This window comes from Aptenodytes forsteri, unplaced genomic scaffold (genome assembly GCF_000699145.1).
Source record: "Aptenodytes forsteri isolate BGI_AS27 unplaced genomic scaffold, ASM69914v1 Scaffold2, whole genome shotgun sequence".
Taxonomy (NCBI): Eukaryota; Metazoa; Chordata; class Aves; order Sphenisciformes; family Spheniscidae; genus Aptenodytes; species Aptenodytes forsteri.
Window position 1 is genome coordinate 19,307,230 of NW_008795695.1, and position 16,503 is coordinate 19,323,732.

Genomic DNA, 16,503 nt, shown 5'->3' on the forward strand with positions numbered 1-16,503 from the left:
AAAGCAACTGATGCACAGTACAATTGCTCACCACCCGCCGACCGATGCCCAGCCAGTTCCCAAGCAGCGGCCCCCCAGCCAGCTTTCCCCAGTTTATGTACTGAGCATGACGTCACATGGTATGGAATGTCCCTTGGGACAGTTTGGGTCAGCTGTCCTGGCTGTGCCCCCTCCCAGCTTCTTGTGCACCTCCAGCCTTCTTAGTCGGCAGAGCATGGGAAACTAAAAAGTCCTTGGCTAGTGTAAGCATTACCTAGCAACAACTAAAACATTGGTGCGTTATCAATCAACTTTGTTCTCACACTAAATCCAAACCACAGCACTGTACCAGCTACTAGGAAGGAAATTAACTCTATCCCTGCCGAAACCAGGACACTCTAATAACCTGGAAATGTAAATATTTATCCAACGAAAAAAATTACAATGCGAGTAACACTTTTTACCATGGGACCATTTTATTCAGGCTTTCCTAAGTGAATGTGGCTCAGGGACATGGGTGTCTAAAGGGAGAAAAAGCATATCCAAGGAGTATTTATAACAGAAACCTGATCTGCTATACATAGTCTGCTGTTGAAACATTTCTACATAAAGCAAAAAGACATACCAGAAGTGAATATATAACCAGAGACATGTATGTTCAGTAAGACATGAAAGGAGGGAAAAGGGAGAAGGAGTGCTAGAAATGAATTTTAATGTTGTCTGCTTTCTGTGAGGAGGCAATTACTTCCGTGAAGAGAAGTCTGCCAGTATTATATTTTTAATGAAATCTTTTCTTAAAACATTGACTCCCCTATTCCTGAGAATGTATTTTGCTGTTGTAACTATCAAGTGTGCAGATTCTGTAATGATAACATTACTACGACATGAGCAAATCAATGAGCAAAATAAAATCAATTTATCAAGCTCATATGCTGGTACACAGTAATTATTTAGGGACTGCTTGAAGTAGGGAGTGCAATGAATGTTAGATTGCCTGGGATGTTTATCAGTGACCCATTGAACTATACTATTCTCATTTTAATCTTTATATATTTAAAGACTAATAGAGTTTCATTTCTTTTTTTTTTTGTCCAAGTTTAACACATAATAAAACCTTATAATTGCTACTTAGCACTTTTATAGTGCTTCTCATGTTCCAGAGTTAATCTTCTCAGCTTCTTTCTGAGACTGCAATAGAAGTAGCATTATCCTCAATTTAGGAATAGGGCATCTGAATCAGTAAACTAATTTGTCCAGACAGCAATGCCACTCAAATTATTTTTATTCTCTTTAGCTTTTACCTGCAAATTGTTTTATTCTAGTTGGGTTCGATTATCCAGAGGATTAAGAATTACAGTTTTCATCAGTTTCAGCAGGAGCCACAGCTACTCATTTCCCAGAACTGCAGCCTGCTCTCCCTCAAGACGTGGCAGGGCAGCCTGCCACCCAGAAGGGTTTCAGCCTGAATGCCTGGGAAGGTGGGCACTGCTCCTGACACTGTTTCCCAGCCTGCGTCTGGTGCTGCTATAAAAACCCCAGACCTGTTTCATTTTTTAAGTTTTATTTAGCTGTCTCCTTTTCAGCATTTTATTTTAGTCTTCTTTCTTCCTAAATTAGCTTTAAAAGTAAATTGTTCTCACTTACGTTCTGCTGAAATCCACTGTTAGAACTGAATTCCCTTGTCTGGCATTGTTGAAGGATGTTCTTATTAGACGTAAGAAGTTTAGGAATTTCCACCTCAAGATTTTGACTTGGGGTTTCGCCCATGGCCACTCCCCACACATCATACAGTGGTGGTGGTGAAAAGGTGAAGGTGTGAATTACAATATTAATTCAAGAATTGGAAAACATAGCTCTCAGCAAAACACTTGAACAGTCCATCTGACCTGCATTCTTCTGGAGGTTAGAGACTGGGTGGACTGTAATAACTCCTTTTGGCCTTAAGCTCTATGAAAAACTTTGTTCCCCTTGCCAGAGGCAATAATTATCAACTTTGTGAGGCTAAACATTATGAAATATTTACATGATAAATTTAAAGATATGTTGGCATATTGTAAGTACACGTGGTCTTTCATGTTGGGGAGAGGACAAAATAAAGATTTATTTTAAAATTAAAATAAAGATCTGTATACGCTTTTTGTTAGAAAAGATAGGAGGAGTTTCTGAAGCTTCTTTTCTGAACTGTTTTAATGTTGGTTGAGTGTCAGAATACAATCTGTGTCTTAGTAGAGTCTAAGCTAAGCTTTTGTATGGCCGTGCAAGGAATCCATATTTTTCCTCCTGAGCTACAGGGTCTGCCCGCTGATGTCTGGAAGCTTGAGGTGGTTTGTAATATATTTGATACAGCTGTTGCAATCTTTCTGGTTTAAACTGCTTTCTTTTTTTGTCAGTGAAATACTACATTTGCCTGTAAAATACCATGCTGCTTTACAACACGGTAGAGATTTACTTTGTAGTAACTATTTTCTGAGGGCAAGAATTTCTGTGAGTCTCTATTACCTGAAAGAGCTTTCGGTAAGGAACATGGGTTATTTAACCTTTTATGTTTTTATATATCTAATATACATTGTTCACAAGTTAACTAATAGAGATAGATAATGTGTTATTAATGGTTTAAAAACAGGTTTGGCTGAGGCTCCACAAACTAAGCATATATATCTTTTCAAGTGCTTTTAGCTTTAATAATGCTGAATGAAACCATACTAAAGGAAAAATTTCCTTTGTAAAAATTCCTTTATATTTTCTGTGTCCTTCATGTAGTGTGTGTTAGACTTTCAGATTACACTTTGAAATGCTTCAAGTTACTTACAGTTCCTAGGTGCTTCATCTCTTGATTGCCAGATTGGCTTCTTCATTGCAAAGTAACTGAGTAACTGACTTCGATTATGTGGAAAAATTGGTGTAGAACTGTTTATGATCACATGAGTGATGGGCTCTGCCATGTCATGGTTATAGTTGTTCTAGTAGAGTGAATTACAAGCTGAATTTGCTCACTTACTTTTCCCCCTCCATGGAGGAGAACACAATTTCAGAATAAATGGCAAGGCAGTAGCATAGGTTGTACTTGTTCAGGGATCATAAAACTGCATATCAGCTGTTGATTAAAAAAAAAAAAAAATCAAAAATTCATAGTAACAAAGTGATCTATGTGTCAGGATATGTGCATCTATTTATTAGTGTGCTTCTGTTTATTAAATTAGACATCCTAATAATTAAATAATTTTTTTCTAGGTATAACATTGCTACAAATCATAGCTTTTTGCCTTGAAAGTTCAGAAAAGAAGAAAATTAATACTTGGCATTAGTTCATTTTTCATTTGTTCTATTCAATTTTAATAACCTTATTTTTAAGGAAATACTGAGTTAGTCTTCCAAATTGTAGGAAATAACTTTTGAAAAATTTAATGTTTTATCAGATTCAGAAATACATAATTCAGAATGGGATAGGACTTAAAGGGCATTTAATTTTCTTTCTCCCCTGATGTCTTCTACTTGAACTATTTTTATCCCAGAAGAGGATTTATATTCTACTCTAGTGCATTCTTGCTTGGTCATTTCTGAGTTTATAAAAATATATAGGCTGGAAAATCAAATCAGCTAAAATCCATTTTATTTCAACAGCGCCTGTCCCCAGGAGCACTAGAATCAAATAAAAATACAGTGTGAGTTTAAAAGGAAGCTAAGTGTAGCATATTGAGCTAGCATCTGACAATCCCAGGTTTCAGTGAAATTTGAGTCAGAATACACTAAACCCATCAGAGAAGAAACAGACTCATTTTGAATGAAAAAGATGGAGACTGTTAAACTGTCCTGGGTAGAATATGTCAGTTGGTTCCACCTTGTACGGCTTTAAATATAAAACCTGAAGATATGCTCTGGCCCATGAATACTTCTCCACTTGGACACTAAGGGAGCTGAGGTAGAGAAATGTCAGCGCTGGGAACCTGCTGCGGCCCAGGTGTAGGACAGCCGCTCACCTTACTGTGCAAATGGATCCGGCTCTGATCTAGCTGCAGCTGCTGCTGGTATGACCCCCCCCCCAGCACAAATTCATCTGACACAGGAGAGCTTTTCTCCCTAAGCCATGTCATATTTTCATCACGATGCCACATGTCCTTTTCTGCCTCTTTCACTTGTTAGGAGACTTGAGGTTTAATATAGACCTGTGCTAGCAGGAGACTATTCTATAGGAGGGAATTCTTCAAGAAAATGCCAGGCTGGCATGAGTCCACTGCCCTGTATAAGTGCCACTCACAGACCAGGGAAACAGAGTTTCTTTGTAGGCACAGTTGGCCTTTTCTTGAAATCTGCTTCATATTAAGTGTCAGAAATGTCCATGCTGGAACGTATAAGGGGATGGACTTTTTATGCTCATAATTCTGGACATACATATGTCCCGATGGGATGCAGCCACGCATGCTGAATGAGTTGGCAGATGTTATTGCGAGGCCACTCTCAATTGTCTTCGAAAGGTCATGGCAACTGGGAGAGATTCCTGAGTTCTGGAAGAGAGCACGTGTCACTCTCATCTTCAAGAAGGGCAGGAAGGAGGGCCCAGGGAACTACAGGTCAGTCAGCCTCACCTCAATCCCTGGGAAGGTGATGGAGCAGCTAATCCTTGAAAGCATCTCCAGGCCCATGAAGGACAAGAAAGTTCCGTTGGAGGCCAGTCATTAGTGGGGTATCACAGTGGTTGATATATCATTTATATATATATATATCAGTGGTCAATATCATTTAACATTTGCATTAATGATCTGGACCCTGCGACAGAACGCACCCTCAGTAAGTTCACAGATGATACCAAAGTGGGAGGAACAGCCAATACACCAGATGGTTGTGCTGCCATTCAAAGGGACCTTGACGGGATGGAGAATTACACTGAGAGGAATCTCATGAAGTTCAACAAGGAGAAACGCCAAGTCCTGTGTCCTGGGAGAAATAAGCCCAGGCAACAGTACACAGTGGGGGCCAATTGGCCAGAAAGCAGCTCTGCAGAGAAGGGCCTTGGGGTCCTGGTAGAAAAAAAGCTGACCATAAGCCAGAAATACACCCTCATGGCCAGGAAGGCCAATAGCATCCTGGGCTGCATTAGGCAGAGCATTGCCAGCGGGCTGAGGGAGGTGATCCTTCTCTGCTCAGCCCTGGTGAGGCCACATCTGGAGTGCTGGGTCCAATTCCGGGCTCCCCGGTACAAGAGAGATATGGACTTCACTGGAACAAGTCCAGAGCAGGGCCACAAATATGGTTACAGGACTGAAGCAGCTTTCCTGTGAGGAGAGGCTGAGAGAACTGGGACTACTCAGCCTTGAGAAAAGGTGGCTCGGGATCTTATCAATGTGTACAAATACCTGATGGGAAGGAATGAAGAAGAGGAAGCCGGACTCTTCTCAGTACTGTCCACTGACAGAACAAGAGGCAATAGGCACAAATTAAAAACCATGCAATTCCATCTGAATACAAGAAGACATTTGTGGGTGGTCAAACACTGGAACAGGTTGCCCAGAGAGGCGATGGAGTCTCCATCCTTGGAGATGTTCAAAACCTGACTGGACATGGTCCTGGGCAAACTGCTTCTCACTGGCCCTGCTCTGAGCAGGGGGGCTGGACTAGGTAATCTCAAGAGGTACCTTCCAACTTCAGCCATTCTGTGATTCCATGTTTCTGCAATAGCAATGCTAACTCTGTTTTTAGGAGTTCTGGATCTGGTATTTGATTTATCATTTCCTTTTAGAGATAATTAAAGTTACTAGTATGTTCAAATGAAATGACATGCTATAATAATTGATTAAATCTTCTTAGGCTATAACCTGTCTACAAAATCATCAATACAATAAAGTCATATTACCCACCCACAAAAATAGGAGATTGATGACAAACCAATTTGCTAATTACTCAGTAGTCTTTTCTACTTAGAATATTTTTTCTTTTTTTTGTTTGTTTTTCTTTTTTTTTTCATTTTTACAGTATTTTTCAGGACAGGTTAGAGTTTTTTTCTTTTTTTTTTCATTTTTACAGTATTTTTCAGGACAGTTTAGAGTTCTGGGAAAGTAAAAACAGTTCTTTAGTACATGCCTTTGCAATGATTTTCACAAGTAGACATACAAAAAATACGTAGAAACTCATGCATTTAATCACTAATAACAGTAAGAAATTTGTGTACTAGCCTTCAGTTTTCTAGATGTCAAAACCTGCATGCTCTTGAAAAGTTTATTAGGAAGTGCAAAACATTTTCTTTCTAAATATAGCTGCTACAATGTTTAGCCCTATATAAAGTCTAGATGTGGACTGCCTAAATAGTAAATACCATTGCTGGAAAACTAGAGATGGCTTGTCATGATTTTCAAATTATAGCTATTTTTATTTAGGTTTTTTCCCCTTCCTTTTTAAAAGGATAGTAAGACATGTTTTAAATTCCTTAGGTTGAGGCTTGTCAAAAATGAACTTTAGTGAAAGAGGATACTATCTACCGAAGTCTTGTATTTACTGTCTCTGGGAGAAACTAGCTTTGGGATCAATTTTGATTTCCCATGTTGTGCTCAGAGCAAACCTATATAGTGTTGAAATCAAAGCCTGGTGTTGCTGTAATTGCCAGTCCATAAAAACTGAGAAGAAAAAGTAGAGATTACACCAAATTGCCTTTAACATCTTAGGCATCTGTGCCTGTTTCATCCATAACCAAAAAGATAGAGACTCATTTCCAGAAGCTAGCGTTGAACATTTAAAGTATTTGGTGCGCTGGTGAAAGGAACTTTGTCTCCTTTAACTTCTCTTTCCAACAAAAGAAGGATAATACTGTATATGCACTGCTGAGATTCATGGTCCCTCCTTCCATGAGTATGGGAAATGTTGATGAGTCTTGATCTTTACTAATGTGTTCAGGATGGGGACAATATAGTTGGAAAGCAATGTTACACTGTAGCTGTAGCGTAATTGTTTATACATGGTCTCACAGAGATTTTTCTAAACTCGTAAACATAAGTCCAAGTGTTGTTAAGGCTACATGAAGGACAAAAGTAACACAAAAAATGAATCTGCTCCCAGGCTATTTTTCACTGCAGAAATATTTCAGATAAGTAGGAGCCAACAGGAATAGTTGACTGTATTTTAAATCATAATTGAAAAGCTCAATTACTTGCTTTAACTTTGGGATTGAACAATTGTGTAACAATTGCAAAGTAATTATTAGGTGGTATCTGCTTATTTAATACAATTTTAAAAACAAATATTTAATACAATTTTTAAGACAAATACAGCTAAACTCAGTCTCAGTACTACTGAGGTGTATATAAGAATATATGACTTCATATGTGTATGCTGTTATTTTCCTTTTATCAGTGTGGTGAATGCTAAGCAATGATGATTTCTTGCTCCCAGTACAACTGCATAATTGCTATTTGTTCTGACAAGGCACTGAGGTTGTCTGTTCTGGACTACATCTAAACATATATGGTAGGTGTTGGGATCAGTAGCAACAAACACAGTAAGAGTAAAAAGCAATTTTAATGACCCACTGGCATTTTAACAAACAATAAACAACAGCCAGCCTGTATTTTAATTTTTCTCTGCATAAGGAACAAGTACTGTTCGGATAATACACTTCGTCTTCAGGGATTATTTTCCAAGTGGCATAGTGAGATTTAGTCACACTATTCCATTAACTCCAGTGGGCCAGAAGTTACAGGCACTTGATTTAATTTTGGTTGGATTCCTGAATTCTGTGTTTGACTTGTTAGCGAGCTGTGGCACATGTGGTTGAGGGAGAGAGGGGTTAAGAAATGGAAAGTGTGCATTGTAGAGTTCCTTCCTGAATTTTCAGTTACGAATTTTGCGATGGAAGCTCCCTGAAGCTAGTAAAGTATATAATATCTCTATTGTTATTGAAATAAGCTTGTTTACTATTTATTTACTCTTCCACTCAAATGATTCATGAATTTCCTTTCAGATTTCATGGAACTGATTTATGGATCCTAAAAAAAAAACCAACCACCTTTTCATGGCATTGACAAAAGCCATCTCCCTTTGGTGAATCTTTAAATATAAAGACCTAGAATTTTTTTTATTTTATCTCTCTTCTGAACATTGGGCAGCCTTCCAAAGAGGAAGTCAGTGCTCTTCTATGTGTTAGGGATCACTAAATAAAAGAAAGAAAAAGGAAAAAACACCAGTATGTTATGTGAAATGTGGAAGGGAGGACATCTTAAAAAACCCTAATCATATTTAAACAAATCATCAAATTTTCATTAATAGAGCAGGTATTCTGGAAAAAGGTGAGGACTATGTGGTGGCTTTTACTACCTTGGAACAGGATACCCAAAGCACAAGCAAATTTAATGGAAAATATGCAGAAAAGGACCTGCAACACCAGTATGTTATGTGAAATGTGGAAGGGAGGACATCTTAAAAAACCCTAATCATATTTAAACAAATCATCAAATTTTCATTAATAGAGCAGGTATTCTGGAAAAAGGTGAGGACTATGTGGTGGCTTTTACTACCTTGGAACAGGATACCCAAAGCACAAGCAAATTTAATGGAAAATATGCAGAAAAGGACCTGCAAATAATCTGGGGGGACTTAGCCTGCATATTCTAAAATATGTAAGAAGCCAATCTGCAGTTACAGACACTAGCCTAAAAACCTTTCAGATTTGAAGTTCCAGCCCTAGATAGAAAATATGTAATGTTAGGAAACACCAAGAGGGCAACCGGTAAGGAAGATATTTGGCTTGGTACTGAGCAGTGCAAGTTCAAACCATTGCTATCATAATGGGGATCATTATGAACTAAAGGTCAGCATCTCTGCAGGGACAAAAAATAACCCAGAAAATCCACCACAGCAATGGTCAGTTTTCAGAAACGAAGCTACACACAAATGAGGAAGCCTGCTGAAAAGGAACCAAAAGGGCAAAGTGTGTGAAGACAGCATGGAGACACTACACTGGAAACTGAAAACAAATCCATACCACCAAAATGGACTCTTATAAGACCTCTTCTTTCAGCAAAGAAACTAAGTTCCTGTGGGATAACAGAGAAGGTCTTCGTGTGGATAAATAACCAATTATCTGGTTATTTCCTGTAAAAGATGGAAAACAAAAGGCAGAGGTCAGTTTTCCCAACGAGGGAGATGATTGTTTGTGCTCCAGAAGGTCTACTCTGTCCAGCATGTACATAAATGAGCTGGAAAGGAAAATTAATAATGCAGCGGCACATCTTGTTGATGATACAAACTTATTCAAAGTACTTAAGATGAGGACAGATTGCAAACAGCTATAGAAAAACCTCACATTACTGGCTGGCAGCAAAGTGATGGCAGATGAAATTGAGTGCTGATAAATCTCAAGCGATGCGTGTGGAAAAAGCTATCCCAACTTTACATGCACAGTAATGAGCTTTCCTTTAGCTCTTTTAAACATTCCTTTAGCACTCATGAAAGAGATCTTGGAATCATAACAGACAGTCCTCTGAAAACATCACATCAATACTCAGGATTGTTCAGAAAGCCAAATGAAATGCTAGGAATTACTGAAAAAGCAGAAAATATCACGATGCCATGGTGTAAGTCCCTGTTGTACCCATATCATGTATATTGTAGGCAGTGGTTTGGATCCCCAATCTAAAAAAGATTATAGCAGGTTAGATAAAAGGTATGGAAAGCTCCTATACAAGGACAGAATAAATGAGGTAGGAGTGGGGTTTGTCTTGTGTAATTTCACATCTGCTGGGTAGCAGTCTGCATGTGAGCTAGTTGCCTAGGGTCCCAATACAGTCAATGAAAATCTGCTTATTTCAGTTGTTGCAATTCAGAAGGTGATTCATGCCATCCTATAGTAAAACCTTACGTTATATTCAACTCCTGTTTTTGATTAGCTACTGAAGATAAAGGGACCATATGGTGACTTGCTCAGATGTAAATACCTTATAGATATCCACATTTATTCAAATATATCTCGATCTTTGTATCTTAAACGTGGGAGAAGGAAAAAATATGATGGTTTGTAGAATCTGCAACGGCACAAAGACAATTAGGAATGGTTGATCACTGTCTCTCATGAGCTAAGAATTAGGGATGGTCTCAAGTGATAGGTTTAAAAAAAGCAAAAAAGAGGTGGTTCTTCAACCTAAATATTGAGCTGACCGTAGAGTATTTTGGATGGTAAAAGCCTATGTCAGTTCAAAAATCAAGTAGATAATTTCATGGAAGATGAATCCATCAAGATCTGATTGACATAGAAATACAGTTTATGGCTCCAGAATCTCTGAGACCCAAATTGCTGAGCTGGAAGAGCACAGCAAGGAGCAGGGAAGCTCATGCTTTCCCTTACCTTTTTCCCTAAGCAATTGTATTGGCTACTACCAGACAAGGGACTGGGTGAGATGAGCTTTTCATCTGACCAATTATGGCCACTGTATGTTCTAGACTTTTAATTGGCTGGTTAGGGTGTCTGTGGTATGTGTCTTCTAGAGTTCTTGCTAATTTTCCAAGGCATTTTAAAATATTTTCTAGCAGGACTGAACAGATGATTTAAAATCCAGTCTACCACCTACAGTATACATACCATTGAAATTCTTTCTTGCGTAAGGACAGTGTTGTGGTTTAACCTCAGCTGGCAACTAAGCACCACACAGCCGCTCGCTCACTCCCCCACAGTGGGATGGGGGAGAGAATCGGAAGGGTAAAAGTGGGTTGAGATAAAGACAGTTTAATAGGTAACGCAAAAGCTGTGCACGCAAGCAAAGCAAAACAAGGAATTCATTCACTACTTCCCATGGGCAGGCAGGTGTTCAGCCATCTCCAGGAAAGCAGGGCTCCATCACGCGTAACGGTGACTTGGGAAGACAAACGCCATCACTCCGAACGTCCCCCCCTTCCTTCTTCTTCCCGCAGCTTTATATGCTGAGCATGACGTCACATGGTATGGAATGTCCCTGGGGCCAGTTTGGGTCAGCTGTCCTGGCTGTGCCCCCTCCCAGCTTCTTGTGCACCTCCAGCCTTCTCAGTCGGCAGAGCACGGGAAGCTGGAAAGTCCTTGGCTAGTGTAAGCACTACTTAGCAACAACTAAAACATCGGTGCGTTATCAACTTTGTTCTCCTCCTAAATCCAAACCACAGCACTGTACCAGCTACTAGGAAGGAAATTAACTCTATCCCTGCCGAAACCAGGACAGGCAGTTATAATGAAGATAATCTGGGGCTGTTTCTCCTATCGCTGTTCTCACTGAGAAGTCATTTACATCCGGAGCAATTTAATTGGTTCAAATAGGTCTCCTTGTGGTAGTGGTACGCTACTCACCATGTATGTTTGTTTTTACATTACCAGTGATATAGTTCTCTAAATTTTTTTTATATAAACCTGTGATATGTATAGTATTTTTTATGCAGAAGGAAAAAAAATAGAAAAATGAATCAGTCTTATACTATACAAACTGATTATTAAAAATATAACTACTTCTGTAAAACATTTGAATCATACTGATGAAGATCACAGTCCAGTAGAAATTCTAAATTTCTGCTTCTACAGATGACAAGTACTGTAGAAGATATAGAAATTATTACTATTTATTGACTTGTTTAAACACTTGTTGAAAAAAAAAAACAACTCATTGAATTTCACTTACTCTAAAACAAAAAGCTAGCTCTAGACTCGTGTATGTTGACTGGTGGACTGGCTGGGGGTGATAAACTGTTGCTTAACACAGCCTTAATAGTCTCTGCCTTTTTAATCATACAATGTCGTATGCCAAATCTTTCTATGGATAATTTTTCTTTTCTGTCTACAGTTTTTAATTGTAAGCTTACTGGCATTAATCAGATAGCTGTGCATTGACTAGCATTCCTTTTTTGTTGTTGCTGTTTCTTATGTTTTGATTTGTCTAACTAATAAAAATGCTAGTAAAAATTCAGGCTTAGTAATAATAGAATACAGAATATCGAATTTAAAGATGGTGAAAATGTTGTTGTATTTTGTACGTTGGAAATTTAGCATAATGCTGCAAAAATCAGTATCCTTGCAGCAGGAAAAAGCAATTAATAAAGACATCGATTGAAGAGGGGGCGGAAGATAAGTTTTATTTTTTACTTCCATATATATTTCTATGATTTGATTTCTTTTCTTGTGACTTGCTTCTGTGCCTTAGCCTTTCTGCTCTGTAAAATAATTTACAGTCAAAAACATGTTGACTAATTATGAAGGATCTTCTATTTCACCTTAATTTAGGTATAATGATTGTGTGATTTACCTAATCATTCATGTCAATCTTCAGGTGAGACCAGTACTTTCACGTCAACATTGCAGATGCAAATAATTGGTCTGAAATCAGCCAGATACTTAAGTATATGTTTAAAAACAAGTGGTTTATAAGGTTAGGCCTGTGTGCTTTGCCTAAGCAATGAAGTTTTCAATCAAAGCCTGATCCTATTGCCATACAAATTAATAGAAAATTAACTTGGTTTAGTGCAGGAACTGCATTAAAGTGCATTGTAGTGTGGGAACTGATCTTTGCATCCGTTGATCTGCATTTATTCTATCAGTGTTTTTTATTTTATATAGATATATTTAGCATATAGAATTTGTACTTTTTATTATATATTATTTTTATTATTATATTATATATAATAATATATATAAATATATACATATGTATATTTATATACAACATGGGCATTGGTAACACTAACTGAGAGGTGTTCTCTCATCTTGGAAAACAAGCAACACTGGAGGAACCGAGTTGACCATCCCAAGTATAAGCCACAGAGTCACGGCCGAGGCCCTTGGGCCACTGAAACTAACAGAACACAGAAAAAAAGCAGTGAATAACTATTTGCAAATGAAGCGTTCACACAATGGTATATATATCTCTTCAGCCTTTGAGGCCTTACCTTACAAGAACAAATGTCTATTTTTAAAGCATGTTGTTTGTTCTCCGAACTCAGTTACTAACTAAAATGATCGGGGTAAGCACATGTATATCTCTGTGGGATAACCCAAACATGCGAGCTCTTTTCCTTTTCTTTGATTCGCAGACCTTGCTCTACACTACACTGTAAATCAGTATTCTCTCCAGTAATGTCAGTTGTGTTCCAGTGGTATAAAACTGGTGAAATGGAGAAGTCAACTGTTATGTCATGAACTTGATGTATGCCTCTTCTCTCACATCATGGCACTTGCATCGTTCTCTGCGTTTTCCTTTACAAAATGCACATCACTTCTGGTTGTGTATTTTACAGATTTACTGTTAATGTCATTCACTGTGCATGAGTGCCACTGTCAGTCTAACTCCTTATGTTGTAGGGCAATTTAACATAATTAGTGGAAGTCAAGTCTGGTTTTGAAAGACATTTGAGGAACAATTTTTCAATTATGTTTAATTTTAGTGCAGTTCATGGCATTCTAATGTCTATGAATGTCTTCATACTACTTACTCCTAAAGTTCACTGAGATACTGGATGGGCTTTTTTGACCTTTTTTGCATCACATGTTGATGAAATGATTACCAGGCAATAATTTCAGGTTATTTGATGATCTAAAATGAGATGCAGACCACATGTGGTCTGTATTAAAATTGCTGAGAGAAAGGAGCTAGAAAGCAAGACTAATATAGCAAGTGAATTATCCTGCCTTTGTGTGCAGACATCATATGGCAATAAAAAGTGCTCCTGAAAATGACAGAATTTGTCCCTTAGAAATGGCTCATTGTTACATTTTGACATATTTTATCATGTTAAAGATTCATAAACGTCTCCTTAGAAAAGATAGGTATGGAACAGTGGAAGATCTGCATAGAGATTCCTCTCTCTGATAGAATCATGGTGCCCTGAATTTATCTGAATTTACCCAGATGCATCATGGAAGCAGCAGCATCATGTTGTTGCTTTTAAAGTCAAGAAAATTGTAACTAGCAGCTTCTGGTTTTCATATACATTACTGAAATTATTAGCTAGACTTCTCTTACGCATAGTTTTAAAGGTTATCTTAGAAGATACATTATTTTATTTTTGCTGAAATATGAGTCATGTAGGCCAGTTTGGGGTTCAGAGTAAAAACAGTATTTGTTTTTGTATTTCCCATTACTAACCTTTTATTTGTAACACACAAGATACCCAGGGTAAGATCATGGCCTTAGTGAGGTCTGTAATAGTTTTATCATTGCTTCTCTTTTTTCGTTTGTTGTATTTGGGAACAGCAGTCTTCCTCTGTTTTCATGTGTTAAGCAGCACTTATCGCTCCTGTCCACCCCGAGGAACATGCGCTACACACACATAAAGGATGAGGCAGGAGAGAAGCATGCTCTGCAGTGCACATCCCAGTGGTTGTGCTGGTTAGAGATTTGGCTTAACTGGCCAAAAATTGCTATGAAGGTTCCAACTTGATATCGCCTTCTGAAATGCTGGGCCTTACCCTTGAGACCTAAAGTCCATATGAAGTTACATAAAAAGGCTGTTAACTGTATCATGACCAGTACACTCCTTCCTTTCAGCTTGACATGGAATACCTTTATGTTACTAATCAGCTGGTAGCAGAGTGAAGAGTTTTTTAAGTTAGTGCTTATCTTTATTTATATATTTAATTCACACAGGTTTATCGAGCAGAAATTGTACCCCTTAAAGAAAAGGTGCATCAAGTCAATGAGCTCGCTCACCAGTTCACTCCCTCCGATATTCAACTCTCCCAATACAATCTCAGCTGTGTGGAAGACCTGAACACAAGGTGGAAGGTGCTACAGGTACATTTCCTATGACTTTTTCCTTTATGCTGCATTTAAGTAAATATTTTTTATTTCTGTGTGCTTGTTTTTTCCCTGTGGAACAGCACCAAAGGTGTACTAAGGAATGAAAGAGGAAGCAGGCTTTCAGTAATGGTGTCTCTGTGAGAAAATAGGAGTTAAAGCTGATGCTGTATTTTCATATGCTTCCGAATACTTTATCAAGTGGAAATTGGGTAACCCAGTTTTTCATACGCTTAAAGTTCTCATACAGTTAAAATACTTAATAGTTTATTTACCTTCTAATATTAATATTTAGCAATTCTTGCTGCCAAATATATCATGTGTTCATTTCTTTTAACTGGCTTATCCATGTTTTACAGATACATTTATAGTATATATGGAAGATTCACATAAGACAGTTTACTTTTGCTGCTTCATTCCTTTTACTATCGTTTATATAATTTTCAGGAGCAGCAGTTTTAAATAAATTCCTCATAGGCAGATTAATGATTCTGTGCAGTGGAACCTTTAAAGTCACACCTGTAGAATCAATTATAAAATTAAAAAGCATTACATGCATTCAGATAATTAGTAGGGTTTGATACTGCAAGTAAAGCTGTTCAGAAAGGGATTTTATAAATTGAGCTCTAATGCAGGAAAAATATTAAGATATATTATGAAATTAAGGTGAACATCAACTATAAGTTATAAATATTGAAAAATTTACAAATTCTTTGGATTTTTTTTTACATATGTATCACTCATATTTTAGATTATTTTGTGTTACCTTGTGATAAAGACATCAAATATATATACTTTTTCCAAAATGCACTGTATCTTAGCTTAGAATTTTAGGAACAGTGTGCATGAGAGAGCATATGTAAGCATGCGTGCCCTGGTATATGGTGATGTAGGTCCCACAGCAGGGGAGTAATGTTATGATTAAATTAAGGTAACTGCAATTAAAATAACTTTGTTAAGTAAGTGCTGGGTTTTACTCACTATTTTATTTTTTTGCTCTGTCACTGCTTCACATTTTGAAATTGTACCATTGTATTTACCTTAATATATTGCAAAAATGTAGAAGTATGGAGGTTAATAAAGAGTTTTGCTTTCATTATAAAACCCAAACATTAGCAATGGGCAAAAATGAACCAAATCCCTCTTGTCCTACACACAGATAAAAGATCATGGTGCTGTCAACTCTAATAGTCAGTAGGAGGTTATTGCTTCTTTCTTGCTCCTCCAAAAGAAATCTCACAGCTCTGTGACGTCTCCAGTTTATCACAGTTCATGCAAATATTAACAGGATTTTCTTTTTCTTTTCCCTAAATCAGCAGTTTGCAGTGAGTGCTAGTTTAAGTAAAAGATCATTAGTCCTAGATCTTTGTTCATTAGTATCCACTTTTTCCCAGATCCTCAGGATAGACTTCAGATAATATTATTAAAGCAGATCAACAGAAATCTGGAAGAGAAAATGAGTATACCCAAAATGTTTATCCCACATATGAAAGAAATCACATCTGTTTCATTTTTTTTAAAACAACAGCTGATTGAGTTAACAAATTTGCTATGATTCATTGAAAAATACCTTATTTCACTAACGAAATAGTTAACTAAGTTCCAGTGGTTCGCTGAAATACTTCAGCTTGCCTAACCTGCTCTCCTTCTATGACAAGATGACCCGCTTAGTGGACGAGGGAAAGGCTGAGGATATTGTTACCTGGACTTTAGTAAAGCCTTTGACACCATTTTGCACAGCATTCTCCTGGAGAAACTGGCTGCTCATGGCTTGGACGGGTGTACTCTTCACTGGGTA

General features: G+C 37.7%; 1 protein-coding gene across 3 annotated transcripts in view; it reads left to right on the forward strand.

Annotated features, from left to right (window-relative positions):
* The window catches only part of DMD (dystrophin), a 1,230,427-nt gene that overhangs the window by 1,047,887 nt on the left and 166,037 nt on the right, over nucleotides 1–16,503 (forward strand). For all 3 annotated transcript variants that reach the window (XM_009283051.2, XM_009283049.2, XM_009283050.2), the window contains one exon: nucleotides 14,556–14,702. In XM_009283051.2, the coding sequence (XP_009281326.1) occupies nucleotides 14,556–14,702 (147 nt within the window). The remainder of the gene's footprint in view (nucleotides 1–14,555; nucleotides 14,703–16,503) is intronic.